The following is a 22,052-nucleotide window of genomic DNA, read 5'->3' on the forward strand; positions in this document are numbered from 1 at the left end:
GCACGGTGCAGAGAACTCAGCAGAACTCCAAGTTATTGATGCACTTGAACCACAACATATAAATTAAAAAGCCTGGTTGGTATGAAAAAAAAAAAAGTAAAAGGAAGCCATGGTAATTTTGCTATAAATAATGCTACATGTCTGCATTATATGGCAAATCCTATCCAGGACAAGGAAGAGAAAGAAACATAAAGCATGCAGTATATCTCTGTGTGTGTTTCTCTGACCTCCTGCATCGAGTCCAGTAGCTTAGTTAGTTGGTAGAAGCGCTGCCAGTTCTGACTGGCATTCTCCTCTCTTTTGACGATGGCTTTTCCCAGCTCCTTTATGTACGTCATCCTGATCTCGTCAAACACCGCCTGGCTCTTCAGGCCATCTTTTGGTACTGCACACACAAACACACACACACACACACACACACACACAAACAGTGAGAGACACATTAGTCAATAAATCTAACTCTTAATGATCTAACTTTTTATGTCTCCAGTGGGATAATTGGTTATACATTTGTTTAGCACACATAAAACACATGAATACAACGCAGACCAAAAAACAGAGATACACTGTAAAGCTAACTAACAATCCTTTCGGTCTTTTTCTTAATCAATTAATTGTTCATAAAATGACAGATTAAGGTAAAAAATGTTTATCAGTATTTCCCAAAGACCAAGATCACTTCCTCAAACTTTACTGTCACAGAGGAGTAAACAAACCAGAAAATATTCACATATTTAGAGACTTATAATAGTTATAATAATATAATAGTTGACAACTAATCGCTTAACCACCTAATCATTGCAACTTTAAAGTACTCAGTCAGTTAAAAAGATTAAAACAATAACCAATAAGTAGCAATAACACATTCCAATATCAGTGTACAAGTTAAGTCAACTGGTTTAAATTAGTTTTTTTTTTATTAGGCTGGCAGTTGACAGAAAACCAACCAAAGGTTTTCATATGAAAAACTTCAAATAAATTCAAATTGCACCAAGAACACAACCTTGATAAGAGTTTACCCCAAAGATAGAAATGTTTATAAGAACAGACATTTGATGGTGTCTACAAATCCACCATGTCTTTGCTGTTGGTGAGGAGATAACTCATGTTTATTTCTTTATACCAATCTTTACAACAGCGGTGTCAAACTCTGTTTAATCTTGGACCACAATGGCGTTATGGCTGCCCGGTTGTAAATCTAAGACTAGATAAATGTTTCCACTTATACATGGTTACACATTATTTTTGGTGTTAGCAATAACTCAATAATTAACAATGAGCTCTCAAAGCAAAAATCTAGAAAAAGTCATTACAAGCAAACACTGAAGTCTACAACAATTCATTTCAAAAACTAAATATACAAAGTAGTGTAGAACAACAAAGACATATCGGCTTGTCTCCATTAAGCATGTATTGGCATGTATTCATTTTCCCATATCTCATTAAATTGCCTCCTTTCAGCGTCAACTTATCTTTTCGTGAATATTTTGCCAGGCTGCGTGGCAGAGTGCTTCCGTAACACAGAGTAGAAATGTACTGCTGACATTATATTCTTTGCAAGCTCTCGTTAGGCACATAAAATGAGGTCGTGAGTCAAAGTTGGCTTGCAGACCTTGAGTTTGACACATGTGCCTTACAATGTACTCATGTAATTTGCACTTGGATACATTTACATACATCTGCTCTGCCATCTGAACAGCTGCTGATGTGAACAGCTGGTTATGCACATTTAAACATCAGTCTCGAACTGAAAATCCATAAGTCATTTTTCTGTTTGTCTTAGTCAGTTCTGCATCCTGTTCTCTGCTGCAACAAGCACAGGGCGTTAAAACTCAAGTGTGTGGGACCCCAACGGGGACCCCAAGGAGATGCTGGCTAAACATACACAGATGCATGCACGCAACTGCCAACCACAATGCTGTAGGCAGTGGAAAATATGCAAAACTAAAAGTAACATCAATAGCTACTGTGCAGTGTTTCCTGGCTGACGAGGCCTTGATGACAATCTAAGAGGAGCAGTAAATATTTAGACACACACCTCATAAAAATCATAAACTCTGCATGAACGTACACACTGAGCATTCTGACTGTCACTGCTAAAAATCTAAAAACCACAGACAGCTGAAAACCATCAATATTCAGTTGTCATAACAACCATGTTGACACATCACAGACTTCTTGTCAGTCTGGTGCCTGGCACTAGGCCCAGGCAAAGCCACACTAACTGGCCTGGAGATTTATGCAAAGCCGCAGAGGGCAGGATCGAGGTGAAATACTGTCCGATTTACATAATCAGATAAATGGGAAGATACCGCAGTGCAAGTGCTATCTGGCCTCGTCATTATGCTTGTTCAAGTTTAGCCGAGAGACAATTTTTAAAAGACTGCAATCAGATTGCCTTTCCTGCTCTCTGCTCCACATTATTTGGTATAAAATATCTGTGAAAAGCGAGAGTTTTATTCAACAAAGTGTTGAGTGTTACTGGAAAAAGCAACATTTTATTGGAAGGGGTGCGCACAAGCCTGGCAAGACTGACATCATCACAACCATGTCATGACACCTGTTACGAATATGAAGGGATCTTTATGAATGTTTATGTATATTATTAAGTGTTTGTCATGTAATTAATTCCGAGTTGATTTTGTTTCAGATGTCTTTGTTTTAACAACAAAGACAAAAATGTCACAAAAATGTGTGTTATAACAACTTTAGCTGACGACAAAGGAATTATTCATGACATTATAAAAGCATTAGACAGTGTAATAACACTTAATGACATCTTTATGACAAATCCAAACTGCATCACTGTAGTTAAGGGAAATATTTAGCAACAGTACAGAAAAAGGCAGATAGCAGTTAGCCTCCTTTATCAACAAGTAAACTCGCTAACTGTTATCTGTACATCAAACAACTCTTGGTACTGTAATCTGTTCTGTTGTAATCAAACTGGCCTTATAACATTTAATGACCTCTTTATGACAGGCCATAAAACTTAATGACATCTTTATGACAAGTCCAAAATGTGCCACTTTACTTGAGGTCAAGGAAAATATTCATGACACGCTTATAATAGTCCCATGATGACCGGTATCAAAACCAACCCCACATGACAGAATCATGCTGGTCTAATGTTAAGACATACAGCTAAACAGTATCTTTAAGTTTGATAATGTCACGTTGTCATAATAATGGCATCTCAATGTCAGCTTTGCGTTAAAACAGTAGTAGTAACACCTTATTTTAAAGAATGTACATAAAGCTGTCATTACGCTGTCATAACATTGCACAACGCCTGTCAAAAATGTCATTTTTAATGTAAAGTTGACATGACAGAGATGTCTTTGTCATGAGAATTTCATAGTAATCAAGCCAATAATACCATAATAATATCTCAAACAAGTGGTACATTTTGGACATGTCATAAAGATTTCATGAAGTTTGATAACAAAGGTCATGAGCAATTTCCTGGACTTGCTGTCATGACTAAGAGACTGACAGGTAATGTTGTCACGGTTAATGTCAAGTTGCCATAACAAAGACATCTTCGTCTTGGTTAATGTCATGTTGTCATAACAATGGCAGTATTGGCTAGATCAATGTCAAGTTGTCATAACAAAGATGTCTCAAACAATCAGAAAACATTCATAATGACTCCTTCACGTTCGTGACAGGTGTCATGTCATGCTTATGACAATGTCATGCCGATCTTATGCATGCACCTTCAAACAGTAGGAAATATCTACCATGACCCCTTTGGCCCCAATTATTTTAATTTTGAAGTGCAGATGTTAAAAGATGCTGAAAGCGAAGTATGTTATACAGTAAATCAAATAGTCCCATAGGTGACTTTAATTTTCACTTGAGAAATGATTAAAACAGCTCAAACCGGTTGTCCTGACCTGATAGTATTTCCATCCCTGAGGGGACCAGATGGAAATAGCGGTCAGGTACGAAAAAAGCATCCAAGGTTCAGTATGGAAATGTCATTTCCTCTGCATAACGAGCAAATCTTCTTTAAAGTGCATCCTTTCCCCTGCCATTCACCCAGAGAGAGTGAGGCGGAAGATGAATCCTCTCCTCCTCAGCAAAGACAAATTTACATAACAGGGAAAACGTTTGATTTAGTAATACTTTTTGTCATGCTGTGTCGTGTTTTTAATGGGGATAATTACAGTTTGACTGGCAGAGCACTGCTTTTATAACTGCATGTCTATAATTTTGCCTCTTCAGACAGAAAGGAAACTGAAGGCTGCTACATGTTTTTTTTCCTGCCCATTTGAGTCCCTACTCTAATGATGTGCACTAATTTGAACATTTTAGAGTAACTCAAGCAGATCTCAGCTAACCAATCAAAATGCATTCAGAATAAATTTAGAATACGTGAGCGAATCTCTGGTGAATCCAATTTTCAGTCAGCAAAATTGAAATAATCAAAATTGGGAAAAATGTTTAGTTGTAATGAGGTTTTTCATTATGTAGGTAATTTGTGATTCAGGTGATTACATCAAACCTGTATTTTACCATCCTTAGCTTGGAGTCATTAAACTCTTAGTGGACCTCACTGTGCATTTTATCATTTTCAAACAAAGTTTGGAAGAGAAAATGTGGTTACAAAGCAGCAACTGTTCCTGTTTGCGGGGAGAAAACCATGACCTCTCTATTGAGACTAAGTACCTGTGGGACACTTGAAGATCTTTTCACCTGAGACATTCAGGACAGAAGATGAACAGGCTGTACTTTCACAGACAAGCATTTTTTTTAGGTAAGCTTAGAAAACTTGATGGAGTAAATGAAAAAGATTCCTGAAGGAAAAGTTCACATTTTGACAGTCCTGCAGTTACAGACCATCAATCTGTGAGGGAATGAAGTGTCGTTATCCACCTTTTCACAAAATGCCTTTCAATGGCCGCCAGAAAACAGACTCGGTCTGGTTACATAATTTAACAGTAACAGCAAAAGAGTGAGAATTTGAGCTGCAATCTGGTCGACCGAGTTTTATTTTGCACTGATGTGTCTGCCTCTCATGAAAAGAAATGTCTCCTTGAGTGATTGTTCAATTTCAGTGCAACAAAGAGAGTCTCGAAAGGACTGTGTACTCTGGCAGCTTAAACACTGGGATAAAAAGATGCCATCAAACCAAACAATGGACTGATGACTAAATGCAAGACAGGTGTTTGAAGCGTTTAAAGGTGCCTCACATAATCCCAATGTAAACAAAAGGAAAGCCCCACTGAAGATAGCACTGTAACTGAGGTTAGCACCGACTAAAGGCCATTCATGATGGTTTTCATCAGCAGATCAGTTTTAAATACTAGAGGGAAGAAAGAAACAAGAGGAAACAGCGTCAGCGAGCTGTTAGATGAAGACCTGCAGGCCACAAGAACCAGCACACCTTCAACACTTCATTAAGGGGCTGTAAACAGATACACCACTGATATTATTTCTGGCAGAGCAGGCGTGCAGGGCATGTTTATCATTTGCCGCCATCGATGGTGCTTTTGAACTGAATTCTCGGACCCGTAGAATCAAAACACGGCTGCCAAATCATCAAGGACTGAGACCATTAGGATTATAGCTGAAAGAGTTAAAACTTTTTTTACACTTGTGACTGCGAGTTTGTATTGTTTTACCACATTATGCACAAAGCTAAAATAGTCAAATGTTCAAATGTGTCACCACAGGTTGGACGATTGGATGAATATGCCGGCTATCAGTGATTGGATGAGTCCATCGCTGGTTGCTTTTTTGGGGGTGATTTTTGTCATTTTATTTTGCTAATTTAATGCATGAGCAAGAGCTGCGGCTCTCATCCAGCAGCGCAGTACACATCCACTGAGATGGAGGACAAGTGAGAGGGAAACAGCCATGCTTAAAAAAGCCAACTAATCTAAATTTAAATTTCTGTTTAATTGATAAGAAAAATAGTTGTTAGGGAAAGCTTTAGTTCGAACCCTCATTTGCAGCAGAGTGGTACAGCAAAAAAGTAGTAATTCTGGTGTCAAATACAAACAGACTTTGAAGCATTTATACACCTGCCAACTCAAAATGATCCCTGGTTTTCAGATGGTCAGTGCCTCATGTATCCAGTAATACAAGTGTCACATATTCATTCATTCATTCATTCATTCATGCACATCTATTCTTGGCTGCAGCAGCAATTCAAAGATACAGAAGTGTCTGCAGATGGCACGCTAAACCAGACATGTTCACTCATTCATTCTTATCAATACTCCTGAACTATGAGTAGAAATTGGCTTTTATGGTGCAGTTTATCCTCACTCCATACAATTTAAACAACCCTGCTGTGTCAAACTGAGCCTACCTCACACTGCAGTGAGAGGGCTGCTACAGTATAACACGGGTGATAAAACAGAAAAGAGATTTTGAGTTCTGTTCCCACAGTAACTGCACTTCGTGAGGTTTGAAAAGCACTCCTGTCATTTTTTCAAAAAAGAACTGTGTTCCATTACCTGTACTGAGCAGTAACAGGACCTTCATGCACAGGTACTCGTCATAGGACACCTGCAGTCTGACAAACTCATTACAGATCTTCAGCATCTGCTCGCACTGGTCGGTCATGAAGGGCAGCTTCATCCGCTCTCTGAAAGGAGGGGGGGAGGAGGAGGAAAGAGAAGATGAGGGAGAAGAGACAGGGGAGGACAGGTGGAGACGGTGGGGAAAGAAAAACAGAAGAAAACAGAGGAAACGGATTAGACTTCACTCATCCTGTTATTCAATTCTCAATAAACAGCCCCAGCAGGGAAGCACTACAACTGTGCAGGAGCAGAACAGGACTGTGAAATTGGTCCTGATGGGATTTTCACACCTCACTTCCAGTAACACACATCCCACATTACTTTCTGCCTCTAAAATCAATACCGCACATTCTCCAGATACAGTATGTAGCCTTGGGTTTAGAGCTGTGTATTCATTCTGACCAACTGCAGTGCTGCTGGCAACGACTTCTTCACCTTTCATCTATTTTTACCCCTCTCTGATTTTATGTGTCCACTGGGAGCAACTCTTCACAGCTAAGGCCTCTCTTTCTACGTATTTCCAATGAAGAGGATGGGCTGTTTGCAGGTTGTCAGCGGCAAAAGCTCGGTGTTTGTTGCACGCTTCCCAGTGACTTGTAAAGTGAAAAACATTTACACTTTGGCCTGAGGAGCACAGCACCTCAAACATGTTGGTGGGTATATAAAAACAAGAGTCATGACCAGAGCCCACACCAAGTACACCAAACCAAACAAAACCAAAGTACAACACAAGATCCAAACAAGTTGGAGCGTTGTATAAACATAAATAGAAACAGAACTCAATGATTTGAAAATCTCAAAAAAACAGCACAAAGACAAGATATTTAAAGTTTAAACTGATAAAACTTTTTTTTGTAACTATACATTCAGTCTGAACTTTCCAAAAAAGTTGAGACAGGGATATGTTTGCTTCAGTGATATTTTCTTTTAATGACACTAAGTGAAAACTGTTTAAACTGTTTAAGTTTTGAAAGTGAAATTCATCCCCATTCGTCCTTGATGGATATCCACAGTTATATTTTACACTTCATAATGCATCACACATTTTCAATAGGAGACAGGACTGGACTGCAGGAAGGCAATACAGAGCCATATTGTTGGAACATGTGCTGAATGTGTCTTAGCTTTGTCTTGCTGAAATAAGCAGAGACGTCTGTGTTGCTCCAAAACCTGTACGTGCCTTTCAGCATTATAGGGGCCTTCACTGATATGAAAGCCACTCATGTCATGGACACTAACACACCCCTATACCACCACAGATTCCTGGCTTATAGAGCTGGTACCGATCTGGATGGTCCTTCTACTCTTTAGCTCAGGGGACACTATTTTTGTCAGTCCCTCTCAGATGAGCTCAGGCCCAGACAAGTCTGGAGCGTTTCTGGATGTTGTTGATATATGACTTTCTCTTTACATGGTAGAGTTTTCAGAGGTTTTCAGGAGTGTCTACAACTTTTCCAGTCTTTTGTTGCCCCTGTCCCGACCTTTTTCAAATGTGGTGCAGGCATCAAATTCAGAATGAGTGTATATATACAACTGTTTTCAGCTGAATGTAGGTCAAAAAGGATTTACAAATCACTGCATTCTGTTTCTTTGAAATGCTTGGTCAGACTCTTAGTTTTTTTGTTTGTTTGTTTAATAATTAACTTAAACAGGGAGCATGTACAACATGGCCATTAAGCCAGAGTTATCTTGCTTATTTAATTTAATTTAATTTAATTTTTTACTTGTTCTTTGATCAAATATTTCTTGATTTAAGTCATAACTTTTCTTCAGGGTTTTATTCAGGTCTTTGTGACAAATCATGTTTACGTTTCTCAAAGTGAGGTTAAGGAACATTTTTTAAAAGTTGTTTAGTGAAACTGACCAATGGCAGCAAAAAAACAAACAAATGGCAGCTGTCGTTGAATACTAACAAAATAATAATTTTATCTTGGTTAAATGATTAGATGATCAAATGTAACTACCCAGCACATAGCAGATACTCATTTGTCTTAAAAAATAAACATAAAACTGAAATAGAACAGATTGTGAAACTGAGGCTAGCTCGGAGAGTGAGCGGGAATTCAGGTTAGGTGGGAAACATCCAGTAAAAGCTCACTTAAGTGAGAGGACGTTTGACAGATTAATGTTAAAGATAATAAATAAAACAATGTTCTTTTACCTCCCAAGTATTTAAAATGTGACATTTAAAAGCCTGAAACAGTGCTACAGGAACAGACAAGCTAAGAGGAGATAAACCTCTGTCTTATCCTGTTTCCTCCAGGGACTACAAAGACTGTGGTGAGCACAGAGACCTGTAAGCACAATCAATGTCTACAGCCAGTGATTCTTTAAGCAATGCAGCTTGTGATTAACATACTGCAGTCGTACCTGAGCCGACTGTCTGTGGCTTCAAGGAGGCACAGACGGTTATTCTGTCTTCTGTCTGTGTGAGAATTGCTCCCTCATGATTGGGTTTTGTTGTGTGTATTACAGAGGTTCTTTTCTTAAAATATTAAAAAACAAAAAACAAAAAAAAGCACTACTAATACTCTTAAAATTATTAAGATGTAATTTCACTCCTTTAACACAAATCTATTGTACCTGCGTACAGTTGATACACTTAGATGTAGGTGATATATTGATAATATATGTTTTGGCAATAAGAATCTTGGACTCTTTTGTTGTTTAATTTAGAGGAGTAGTTCAATATTTTTGGAAAATGCACCTTTCACTTTCATTTTGAGAAAGTAAAAAGGTGCATTTTGAGAGGCCAGGCTCAAGCGTAGGGCAAACCATCACTGATAAAAAAAAAAAAAAAGTAGAATCCAAAAGTTTCTTCACAAGTGCAGATAATGAGTTATGGAGGGGGTGTGTGCTTAGATCACTAATGAAATGGGAACCCTCTGCTGAATGAGAGTTTACAACAAATTGTAGTTTGGCCGTGTTATGGTAATCCATTTAAAAGTTATGCACCTTTTTCTAATTGGCTTCTCCCACAGGTAGGTCACATTTGTAAGTCATTAGCTAATTGGCATTGACACAAAAACACACGCACACACACATACACACTTGACCTCTATGCCAAATTCCAGCATCCTAGGGTGAAAAATGTGGCTCCTAAAAGGTGGGACCAAATCTAATTAATCAATTTCAACATTAAACATCTTGTCTTTGTAATGTATTCAACTGAATGTAGTTGAAAAGGGATTTCAAATCACCGCCATCTGTTTTTATTTACATTTCACACAGCGTGCCAACTGTTTTGGAGCTGGAATTATAGATCAATAAACCAGGAGCTGATTTAGATTAGCATAAGCATAGCAGGGGCAAACAGCTAGCCAGCTAAGTCTTAAATTTCCAGGAGATGGTTAAATCATGCCACTCCCCATAAATCCACAAATGTAGTTTTTTTAGGGAATAAACATTGTAATATTGAATTCCCTTGTTTGTCTGTTGGCTTTAAGAGGGTGCAGAGAGCTGTGTGCTTCATCTGATAAACCTGGTGTCAGCGGCTGCCTATTTTCACCTGATTTAACACTTAATCACACAGAAACTGCCAAATTTCCAATACACCATAGATGAATGGGTGAGCGGCGAGCCAAGTCAGACCGACATCTGAAATGAGCAAATGCAAAACAAAATTGGCTGACAAAATGAGGAAAGGCCTTCATAAATACAGAGCAGATGGCCGTGGTACGCACTTGTTGATGACAAGATCAGGGGCGAAGCAGAGCATGCTGCCGTTACACTGCTCGTACGACCTCCAACCAAGACTGAAGGACATGAGGAAGAGCCAGGAGCACTGCAGCAATGTCATCTGGTCGTCCAGGTGCAGGTTGCGGAAGCCTAGAAAAGTCGGAAAAAAGTGGGTTAACAAAAGCCAGACAGACAGAGGCACAAACACATAATCACACAAATTAAATCCTAATGACATGACACTGAAAAGGGGATTGTTTGAGCATTTAGTTACAGCAACTTACTGCAATAGATTTTTGAGTTTTGACCTGAACTCAAACTCTTTGTTTAAAAACAAACTAAAAAGTTTTGATGACCTATAATATTTGTTGAGTTTTCTTTCTTTAGATAAAAAAAAAAAAAAAAAAAAAAAAAAAAAAAAGACCCCAGTGAGCAAAGATTCAACTTTATCTGAAGAAGAAAAGTAAATTACCTCAACAAAAGATTAATAGACAGTAAAAACTTTTTCAAGACTTTGAGTTGGGCTCAAACTTCAAAAATCCATTGCCTTGAAATTTTGAGCTTTCTCAACTTTTTTGTTTTTACAGTGTTTAATCAGATGAGTAGTTATTATTATGATGTGATGTCTGCATATTTTTCAAAACACTTTGCTTTTTTTGCAGCTTGGAAAATAATGATTTAGCGTGACTGAGTACGTTATACAATTTAACTATTTTCTATAATATTCTGTATTACTAAAATGCACAGCACACAGAGACAGAATCTCTGAACAAAAGAAAAAAGCAAATGCTCGGTACATCATCAAAAGACAATTACGAAACCACGTTACGCAAAACAAAATAGGTCTGGTTAAGTCAATGTGCAAATTGGAGTTAAATTGCAGTTCAGTCCAGTTCCACACTGTCAGAACTATAAAAGTAGGACTGAACATGAACAGTCCTTTCACATTACATTTGTTTTAGACCAAGCCTTTGTTATGTAAGAGCTTTTCCTCACTATCACCTTGGCAGGCTGCCAGCTGTAGACAATGCACACACAACAAGATCTGAGCCAGATTGGTCCCTCATCATATTGTCACACACACACACACACACACACACACACACACACACACACACACACACACACACACACACACACACACACACACACACACACACACACACAGATCACAGCAACATTACAGTTTCGTTGAGAGGTCTTAACTGGGAAATCTGATCTTAAATCTTTGGTGTGACCAATAGCAACAATTAGAGTGAGAAGAGAAAATCTCCAAGCAAATACTTGAAGCGATTATCAAGTCATGTGTCTCCTTTCTCATGATTAGAAACTAGAACGGGTGGTTAAATACCAAACTCTTGGTGTTTCCATTTTAGCTTCTGTGGAAACTGGGTAGGCTTCAGATCCAGCAATTATCTTTTTTCTTTACGTTTATAACATGAATTTAGGTTTTTTGGGATACCAGTAAAATGTAAGTACATCCTTTCATGAACTGGATGCCAAAGCAGAGTCACCAGTGGGATAAAACGGCAGAAACTCGATGATGATGTTGACTTCCTCCTCCTCCTTAACATCCTCTCCTGAGAAGTCACAGCTTTAATGGGGGACTGTTATTCTTGCCTGGATTTTCTGTCATATATACACATGTTACAATGTTGGATGTAATAAAACATGGACAAAGTAAAACTTATCCCTGAGATTAGTTATTATTTCATTTTATAAACTGACTGCTTTTTAATGCTCCATTGTTTAATTCAAACATTAATTGCCAACACAACTGACCCTGCTACACCTGCCAAACTTTCCATTCTCACACTGCATTTATATAATTTATGGTAATTGTGGTGGCAGATTTCGATTTCGTTTTCCGATTTCGTTAGCTAAAATAGACTCACAATCAGATTTCGATGAGTGTAGCTGGCTGATGTAAGCTCAAGATTGCTCAACTTGAGCCAGTTGCCATGTTTTAATGTTTCCATCTAACACGTTTTAAAACAAGAACCCTGTGACAGTGTAAATGTAAAGTTACCTGACATCAGTGCTAAAAGACTGAGGTTAAAGTTAGCTAACATCTCAGCATGCATTGGTCAGATGGTGAAAGACAGCAGGTACATCTACATGGCAGATGACAGAAATACACTCATTAACGTGGGAAAAGGAAGCGCAGCAACTCGATTAGAGCGGTGCAGCGAACCAGGGAGAGATGCACCGTCATCGACCCACTTTGATTCTGCACCAGCCCACATCCTCCTCGTTAAATACTTGCAGGACAAATGCAGACGCAGTGGTGTCTAACAGGTTTGGCTCGAGGTAAACTTACTACAGCTAGTGAGCTAGTGTTAGCTGGAAATGCTAACGTTTGCATATTATGTTAGAGCAGATGAAGACAGAGTTTAATCCATTCCCTACACGTGTGCTCTTGTGTTCAAGGGTCAATTCAAGCCGATTTTTACACATGCTTAGGTTATCTCTGGCTGCAACTTTTTATTTATTATTTCCCCCCAATATTATTAAAGAAAGAAAGCAGAGGCACTTTAAGTTAGAGGGGAAAACAAACTTTATACAAACAAAAAAGTCTGTAGGCATCAAATTTATTATTTTATAAGGACATTTTTTAAAGTTGTCATTCTTCTTGTTTTTTAAATATTGTAAAAACTATTGCTTTGTGCGCCCTTATGATAACCTGTCATAAGCCAGAGGATGAGGCGGTGCTCACAAGCAGCGGGTGCTACCTCTTGGAAACTGAAGAAAGTGGATTTTTAGGGAGGAGGGACTTAAAATGACAGAAGCTGCTACAGCTTGTCTCAGACTGAAGCTGAACTGAGGTGCTACATAAAGATCCAGTGTAATGCAGATAAGGATTTCTTTGAACTGTCAATCATGCAAAGCTGGAGATGAGCATAATAGGTCCCCTGTAAAGCACACACACACACACACACACACACACACACACACACACACACACACACGTTTCCACTGACTGAAACAAAAATTTGCAAAATTATTACACTCAAATATGTCATGACACCGACAATAATTGCAGTGATTTGAACTGAAAGGGAAATTTCCGCTTGCTGTAGGAACATTAGCTTTACACAGATAATGATGTCAGCAGGTAGTAAGAATGTCATCTTTATGCACATTCAATAAGATATTAACCTTGGTTATGACCTGATCAAAATTAAACTACTTTGAGAGGCTTGGTTTCTAAACTGAGCTGTTCTTTCATAAACCAACCCTACTCTCCTCTTTTGACTTTAATTACGGATTCAGCCATTATGGAGGTCACACTTTTTATTATATGTTTTCTGAGCGTCTGTGCTTCTTCGGCTCCACTGACAAGAGGAATGATTTCAGCCTTTTCACAGAGTTTTAATTAAGAGACACGCTGACTTCCACCAAAAGCCACCACTGAACCCTTTAAGATAACTATCTGGCTACCAGCCTAACCATGATTCAATCAGCTAAATGACTAAATTCAGCTACACAATGGCTCCTTCTTTGCTTCTCAGTAACTGTGTGATTCCACTCGATCAGCTAGAAGCCGCAGTCTAAATCTGGCTAGAGTAATGTCTTAACACGAGGGCTGGGTGATATGGCTTATAAATAATATCTCGATATTTTTAGAGGTGGCAAAACTACACACACACTCAACTCAAGCAGCAGTATTAAAACTTGTGTACAAAACGTAATCTAAGTATAAAAGTAGCCTACTGAAGGACTGAAGTCTCCCTATCTTGTTGCTTTCGTCTTGTTGCCTCGTTTTTGTCTTGTTACTTCTCTTACATCAGTTTTGCCTCACTGTTTCATTTTTGTCTCATGACTTTTACCTTGTTTTCATCTTATTACAACTTTTACATCATTTTTGCCTTGTAACATCTCTTTCCACGTCTAGTTTTGTCTTGTTATGCCATTTTCATCTTATTGTGTCTTAGTTTGTCTTGTCACGTCTTTAATTTTGTTTTCATCTTGTTACATTTTTCAGGCCATTTTCATCTTCATAATTCTTTTATGTACTTTTGTTTTATATTGTTGTTTACATCTTGTTGTGTCTTGTTATGCCTAGTTACATCTATTTAGGTCTTTTGTGTTTTTGTCTTGTCACCTCTTTTTTCTTCATCTTTTTCACCTTGTTATGTCTTTCACATGATTTTTGTCCTGTTACATTTTTTTTCTGTCTTCCGTTTTATGTCATTTTCGTCTCGGTCCAGGCAGGCAAAATTAAATGTCACAGTATTTCTGACCACATCCCTCCATATCGATATTACAACAATAATAAGGGTTTCACAAAATATTAACAAAATGAGATTTTCGATTAATAACATCAACAATGCGCTAGAATGATGAATAAGTTCAGAAAATTACATCACTTTACTGTAATGCAGCTTTTAAAACCAGAAGACAACAGTTATGCCATAAGATGATGTTCTACCTACTAGAAAGAACACTGTGACATTCTGAATTCTGTCTTATTATTAATTATGTTTCTTCAGAGGAAACATCACAAACTGTATTTTACATTATTTTTGCAAGTTAACTTGTAGATACTCATCTTCTTTAGTTTTACTGAGGAATGACAACAATTCTGATGAACAGATGCTCTGATAACTAGAGGCAAAAGTGAAAGCTTTGTGACTAAAGGACGAGACAAACGGAAGAATTTTATAACTTTTCCGGAAAGTAGCGTGTATTAAAAGTAACAGGACAATTTTTTTTTTCCATCAGTGACTTGGCCCATTTCACTACACATCAGACTCATTGACAAGCTGGAAATACTGGCAGTGACACACTTTCCTTGGTAGGGAGTTCTTAGTTACCTGGCAGTGACTTGGCCCACTTGACTGCAGAGATGACCTGCTGTCCTCCCAGCCTGTTGAGAGTGGTCATGAGCCGCGAGGAGGTGTCGGGCAGTGTGCTGTCATAGCCCGAGTAGATGATCTCTGGCTCGATGGCCTTGAGCACAGACAGCATGGTGGGCACGAGTTGGGGCATGCACCTGGGGATGACTGGAACAGGCATGTTGCTGATCGGCTCAGATGATCCCGCGGGCCGCTGCACTTTCATCTTGATCAGCTTCTTGTTTTTCCTCGCTGGGGTGGGACAGAGGAGCAGAAAAAGAGGGGAGGAGGCATGAAAAAGAGAAGCAGCGTGCAGTTGGCAGTCATTGTTTTACTTCTGAGGCATTAAGCCGATTCTCCTGTTTTAATATCTCATATGTACGATTTCTGATTTTACAAACAAACAACAGCATCCAAACAATAGAGACCTGATAGTAGAATAAGTTAGCCATCTCTCTGTGTCACAGATTAATAAATGATTTAAATGATTGTTTGGTATATTATGGTCGTCACAGGAGTGATGTGTTTTTATCCCAGAGAAGTAAATACTGTATGGAACTGGTCCAGTACCATGACACACGACACTGATTTTTGCATTAGGGGAGGAAAAGTAAACTTGTTTTAAACCACGACATTAAGGAATATTAGGAATAAAAAAAAAAAATAACGACCCACAAATGCTATATTAAGTTTTCACAAATATGTTTTTTTTTGTTTGTTTTTATTTATTTAAAGCCTAACGCAGGCCCCAGAACAACTGACCCCGTGTTCCTTCCATGTCTGCAGGCCTGTGTGAAACATACAAGCAAATTTCAGCAAGGCTGGTGTACACAATTAACAATGTTTTTTTTATTTTTACATTTTCAGTTGGTTTAGCAATCTCGCAACTTATTTTGACAGGACAGTTGTAAGTTATCCAGCCTGTGTTTCACCTGAGCTTGAGACTCCACAACATAACTATGGATTAATGTCACAATACAATGTCATAAATATTTTTTCATACCCTTTTTTCTTAACAGGGATTTAATTAAATTTACTTGCTTTAATATTTTCATACAGAATGAGACTGCGACACCCTTATACGTTGTCTTTAGCTGAAACAAGATTTCAAACTGAAGCAGGTGTTGATCACTTCTGACCTTAAGAGGCCAGTGAGGAAGAGTGAGAAGTCAGCTGTCAGTGGTCGTAAAACAGAGCAGTCAAGAAATAAAATTACTGCCTTGCAGTTGTATGACTCTGTCAGCCGGTCACATTATCTCCAGTTCACATCCATGTCTGTCCAGACTCCTAAAATGTGTGTATTGAAGACTTTGAATGCTTTTTTTTCACTTTGAGACTATTTTACAGAGGACTACAGAGGATTGAAAGAGAGCTGAACATTATGATGTCACAGTGAGGCTCACCTTTGACCTTTTTGAATATAAAACATCATCACATCATCATTTTATCCTATTATATATTTGTGTGCAGTGTTGTCATAATTAGTGCATGGCCTCTTGTGTAATGGCCAAAAACTGTGTTCAGTGAGGTCACCATGACCTTTGACCACCAAAATCTCATAAGTTCATCCTTGAGTCCAAGTGGTCATTTGTGACAAATTTGAAGAAATTCACACAAAGTGTTTTTGGGATATTGTATTCATAAGAATGAAATTATAAAAAAAAAATGAATATGCACAAAAAATAGGTCTGTTGGTCCAGTAGTTTCCAAGATTAACTGCAGACAAGCTTTAGGTCGTTGATCGTGCACACACACGTGCAAACATACACACGCACACGTGCAAGCGCTAGCGTGATAATGAATAAATAAGATGAGAGATCACAGTAAAAACTGTGTATTTTTTTTTAAACCCATGAGTCAAACCAGAGCAAGGTCAGGAGAAGGCAATATACTGGCCTGTGCCCAATAATAAGCCATAATAATCTTAACCTTACAGAGATCAAAAAACCCCATTCCATTTCTCAGAGAAACTTTTGCATTCTAATTTTTTGCAGTTTCATTTGAGTGCAGTGACAGCGATGGCAAATTGCTGTGTTTTAGGGCATCTTTTTGGCATTCCCCCCCCCCTAAATGTGCAAAACATGTCCTGGGTTGAGAGGTTACCATGAAAAAACATGTTTTTTCTTACTCTCTACCGTTTTTAATTTCCTCTCCTGGCGTTTCTATGGCAACTAAGAGCCTTTCTGGTGGGAGTCTGTCTCCTGATGTGCTGACGTTCATCAAGTCCCTCTCTCTGTCTTTCTGACTCTCCCCTCTCTGTATGTGAAACTGCTTTCACCTCTGACCAAAACCACCGGACTGTTTACAGGTAATCTCTCTCAACACTGATTTATACAAACCACTCACAGAATTTTACACCCAAAGGGCATTTTACATCAGCTGTACAAACACAAGCACTTTCAAGCACTTAACAGTGCTGCACCTGTTGCTTCTCACGTCCATCTTCCAAACCCTCAACAAATCCTAACTGTTTTCCTGTGTCCTAAACATCTATGTCTATATCCTGTGAAGCAGAGTCTGGTGAGCGATCAGCAGCTGATCCGAAGCTGTGGACTTGAGACTTGACAGTGGATTATGCGCTGATCAATGAGTGTGAGGAGGTGGCGCTCTCTCATTCTGCCTAGCCTGCATACCAGCACACGTGTACTGAACAGCACGTTCATAGACAATGGCACACACACGCACATGTTCACAGATGAGTGACTAACACCAGCCGATCCACACTGCAGCATTTCTGGCGCTTATTTAGAACAAAATGTTCAGGAGGACCTGTACACAAAACTCAAGACTTTTCAGTGACTCACATTTTAAAATGGTTCATCTGTGCTCACATTCAAGTCTTCCCCCTTGAGACGACACATTTCCACAGAGCTGTGGCACATTGCTGATTATCGGCACTGTACTAGATGAGAGGCAGTTTATTCCTTTTCAATGTCTTTTAAGGTCTTATTTTGACTTTCTCAAATACACACACATCCAAACCATCAAAACTACAGATTCAAAAACCATTTTAAAAGTCTGCAGGTGATCTGTTGTCAACTGTGTCAGTCATTATCTTCAAAAGCAAAGACTTTCCTTTCCATTTCCAGATTTTGCAGTAATAATGCTTCAATAATATTCCTAAGGGTACAGAATTACTACCTAATGGAAAGAGACAGAAACACAACAAAGTTAAAAGCTAAGACAGAAGTCACAGCAAACTTTGTAGATAAGACAGAATGACAAAAGGGAGAGGCAGTATATGTGAATGTATGTCTCACAGGACTGCTGTGATCACCCACGTGAAATCAAAGCTGTATGTTCACAGCAATGGTAATAAATTAGTCTGTATTTAATGTAAGTTGCTGGTTTTTTTGTATCGTTCAGTTGCTGTAATCTGATGCATTTTGCGTTTCTCTCATGACGAGACTGCAAATTCCTGTCATGCTCCCACACCGAAATACTACTGAATCTCAAAATAATGAAACAAAATTAAATGCACTGTCTAATCCAATTTTATTCCACCATCAGAAACATTTAGCTCTTTTTTTTGGGGGGGGGTGGGAGGGGTAAGCAAGACACCAAAATAAACTCACAGCATATTTGTTTTAACATGATTACGCAAATCTCATCTCACTGGGAGAAAGACAGGGTAATAAAAATGAATATTGTTAAAGTTAATTAAATGTGATGATATACTAACATGTGCTATGGTCTCGTGATTGTGTCTTCTGCCCTCTAAAAGACAGTTATTGCCTTGATTAATCCCTGTAATAGACTCATAATTTCTAATGGTAGGAATGCAACAGTAACAAATTATTAAAATATAAAGTAATATATTATAAGCTATAATATATATAATATTTAGTATGTATGTTATTATTAAGTACAAATCAGTTTACTTTACAGTTGTTAAGCAGCAAGCATGATTTAAAATTTTACAGTAAAGTTTCATTTTCCCAGGAGGTGTATTTCTTAAGGTGTGGTGACATCATATTCAAACTTATGTGACTGCTTGTCCATTTTCCATTAACTTGGGTGATGGTGATTTAAGTCGAAACAAGACATAGTTGAGGCCATAGTGGAAAGAGTGGGTGGCAGTGTTACAGGCCCACTCACATGAGACTCAATGAAGGGGAATTTCAAGAAGCTACTACATGAAGCAGCTATGTGGGATTTTCATATTGTGTTGATTCAAAAGCAGTGGTGTTTCCGCTGCAATAACCACCAAATATAATGTTAAAAATAAACTTACCTATATAAAAATCCCCCCCCTCCCCACTTCTTTTCAACTGGTTCATGTATTACTAACTATAAGGTTGCCTGAGAAAAAGTAAACACTGGCTTGTTTCATCTGATTTCAAGATTGGGCCCATACAGCATGCAGAAGAGAGTCCTTCAACCAGCCGAGCCAGATGAGAGCATGTGCGTCCAAAACTTGCCGAGCCGCTTGACTTCCTATTTGTTCTGTGCACACAAGAATGATAGAAAATAAATGACCCAGATCATCTTCCTCCTGTCCTGTCTCCTGTACTTAGATATTCTATGTGTTCTAGGCGTGTCTGTGCTGAAAAGAAAAGCAAACTTTGAAGACGGTTAAAAGATGCTGTTGGGGCACCTGTTAAAGTGAGAAAGTGAGAAATGTACAGTCACATCCTAACTCAGCTGTCTTCAGCTGCTGGCTAACTCGCTTGGCAATCTACAATTGATAGATACCTAGTTTCATCTGATAGCTTATGCTAGCAAAAACCTATTTAACTAGTGTTTTGCTAATATTAACTAACTTAAGAAGTGAATTAAATATTTTTCTTTTACATGCCCCCAGCAACATCTTTTAACCATCTTTGAACTTTGAAACTTGCAAAATAGACAAGTCTGGCATATGGCATATCTAAGTATAGGAAACACAGAAGGAGAAGGTTGACCGAGGTTCTGCCGGGTACCAAACTTGCTTAACTGCTATTGGAAGAGAGCAAAAAGAGACCGGGTTTAGAAAGGATCAACTGAATCATAAAGCTCTTCTAGACTTTCCAAATATTTATTATGTTATTGTAACAGACCAAAGACTCATTTTAGGGAGTTGTGACGTGAAAAAAAAGAATGTGTTTTACAACTGCTCCTTTTCATATGGGTTTGTGCAGAGGAAAATACTTTTAGAGGAAGGTGCAATATACTGAGTGGCCATTAGGCTAAAATTTGTCACAGTTGATCTCTGTTCCAGGGGGCTTGAGTAAACCCCACCTGTCATATAAAGGCGCAACTAACCGTTAACTTGTGGGCCATAGTAGCTTGCAAGGATGTGTGACTTTAGATGTCTGTTGGCAAAAACTTTAAATTTTCATTTCTCCCTTATCCTTCACCTCCTGATCTAATAATGTGGGTGAGGAAGGCACTGGTGGAGGCTCCCATTCGCTATCCACTCAAACTGCTATTTCACTGTGACCTTAAGGTCACTTTTAATCAGGCTTGGCCTGATTTAAAGATGGCTCCGACTGTTTACCTTCCAAGTTCATTCCGGCTTGAAGACATTTCCTGAAGCGGCAGGCTGGACAGTTCTTCCTGCGGATCTTATCGATGATGCAGTCATTTCTCCCTGCACACAGGTAGTTGTGCTGTCCTGTAAAGAGGAGAGGAAGAGGAAAGAAAGGGAGACACATTAGCTGGCTAAGAAGGTTTGAGAAGGATTATCCTGAGCAGTATGTATTATGACCACACTAACCACCTGCTGATTCTACAGTAAGCCTGACAAGCCTGACCACCCCTCTGCCATCGACAGTTTCACTTCCTGAAGCACATAGCACAGTCCATGAATCTGTGCTTCATTTAGCCCAGAGGTCCACATGGCTGATACTAGAGTCTAAATGTTCTCCATTTGTTTGCAGATGATGACAGCTTTCCCTCATAATAATTCTTATGCAATCTGTGTATGAATGTCATACATGATTAGGATAAACCAGAGATAAAGCTGTGATTAGAGTAATTTAATTTTAAAAGAGGTAGCACCAGCTATTTGACCAGAGGGAAGAAATTATGTGTGGGCCTCATTAACATCTTAAAAATAAATGTTTGTCAGTGATATGCAAGAGACACTAGGGCTTGGAACAATAACTGCAATTTTGAAGAACCACGCTTGACAAACCAACCACAGGGTATGACAAGCAGCAGCAACAACTGCTATGTTCATGTTTTTTCTTTTTTTCATTAGGGTTAGGCCCTTCTCGCTATATACGTGTTTAAATGAATGAATCGATGCTTCAAAAAACTCAACACTACAAAGTTCAAGGATAAATGGATACCAGCTATTTATGACCCGGCTTCGAACTTAGGAGCTATAACTTTTACAATGTTTTATGCTGTTTTAGTTTCATAGCTCAACCAGTTGAACTTGGCGTAACATGTTGCATGGCTCATGTGGCTGCTACCACAGGCAGGGGCAATGTAAGACGAATGTTGTAATATTGAGGGACAACTGAGAAACAATATGACTGTGTCACTGAAACCAACTAAACAGGGTAGCTTGGATGTTTTTTCATGCAGCTTTTTGTGAAGGTTTAAACTGCAGCGTGAGTTAGTTGTATATTCGTTGTATGGAAGCCAGCCATTTCTGCTCTGTGATCCTTGTTGCCATGTGTATGTGAACAGCGAGCTCGTTGAAGCCATTTCATGTTCACGAACAGTAAAATAAAGCAGACAATTAAACATACAAAAAGCGGTGCGGGAGAGAAACGTTAATCCACAGATTTAGAAAGATTTAGATAGGAGCTACAAAGATCCTAAAGAGAGCTGCACACTCAGAAATGTTCACAAAAAGTTTCTCTCCTGCACTGCTGCACGAACATGAGCTGAGCCTCTGCACGGATCACAAGGACAAACAGGTTCACTGGTAATGGGAAGACCCCATTTTTTTGTGGGTTTAACCACATTTAAAAAACCTGCATATGCACCAAAGTACTTAATTTACCATAAATTACTGTATATTGAACTGTGGAGCCAGCTTAAATAACTGCAAGAGAGGTTTTGT

General features: G+C 38.7%; 1 protein-coding gene across 2 annotated transcripts in view; it reads right to left on the reverse strand.

Annotated features, from left to right (window-relative positions):
• Positions 1-22,052, reverse strand: part of LOC146319272 (glucocorticoid receptor-like) — a 100,808-nt gene that overhangs the window by 12,422 nt on the left and 66,334 nt on the right. For both annotated transcript variants that reach the window (XM_084729870.1, XM_084729869.1), the window contains 5 exons: positions 20,532-20,648; positions 15,032-15,304; positions 10,220-10,364; positions 6,471-6,601; positions 228-385 (listed from right to left, as the gene is read on the reverse strand). In XM_084729870.1, coding sequence (XP_084585996.1) covers positions 228-385; positions 6,471-6,601; positions 10,220-10,364; positions 15,032-15,304; positions 20,532-20,648 — 824 coding nt within the window. The remainder of the gene's footprint in view (positions 1-227; positions 386-6,470; positions 6,602-10,219; positions 10,365-15,031; positions 15,305-20,531; positions 20,649-22,052) is intronic.

This window comes from Lutjanus erythropterus, chromosome 11, assembly GCF_056507025.1.
Source record: "Lutjanus erythropterus isolate fLutEry1 chromosome 11, fLutEry1.hap2, whole genome shotgun sequence".
NCBI classification, from domain to species: Eukaryota; Metazoa; Chordata; class Actinopteri; order Lutjaniformes; family Lutjanidae; genus Lutjanus; species Lutjanus erythropterus.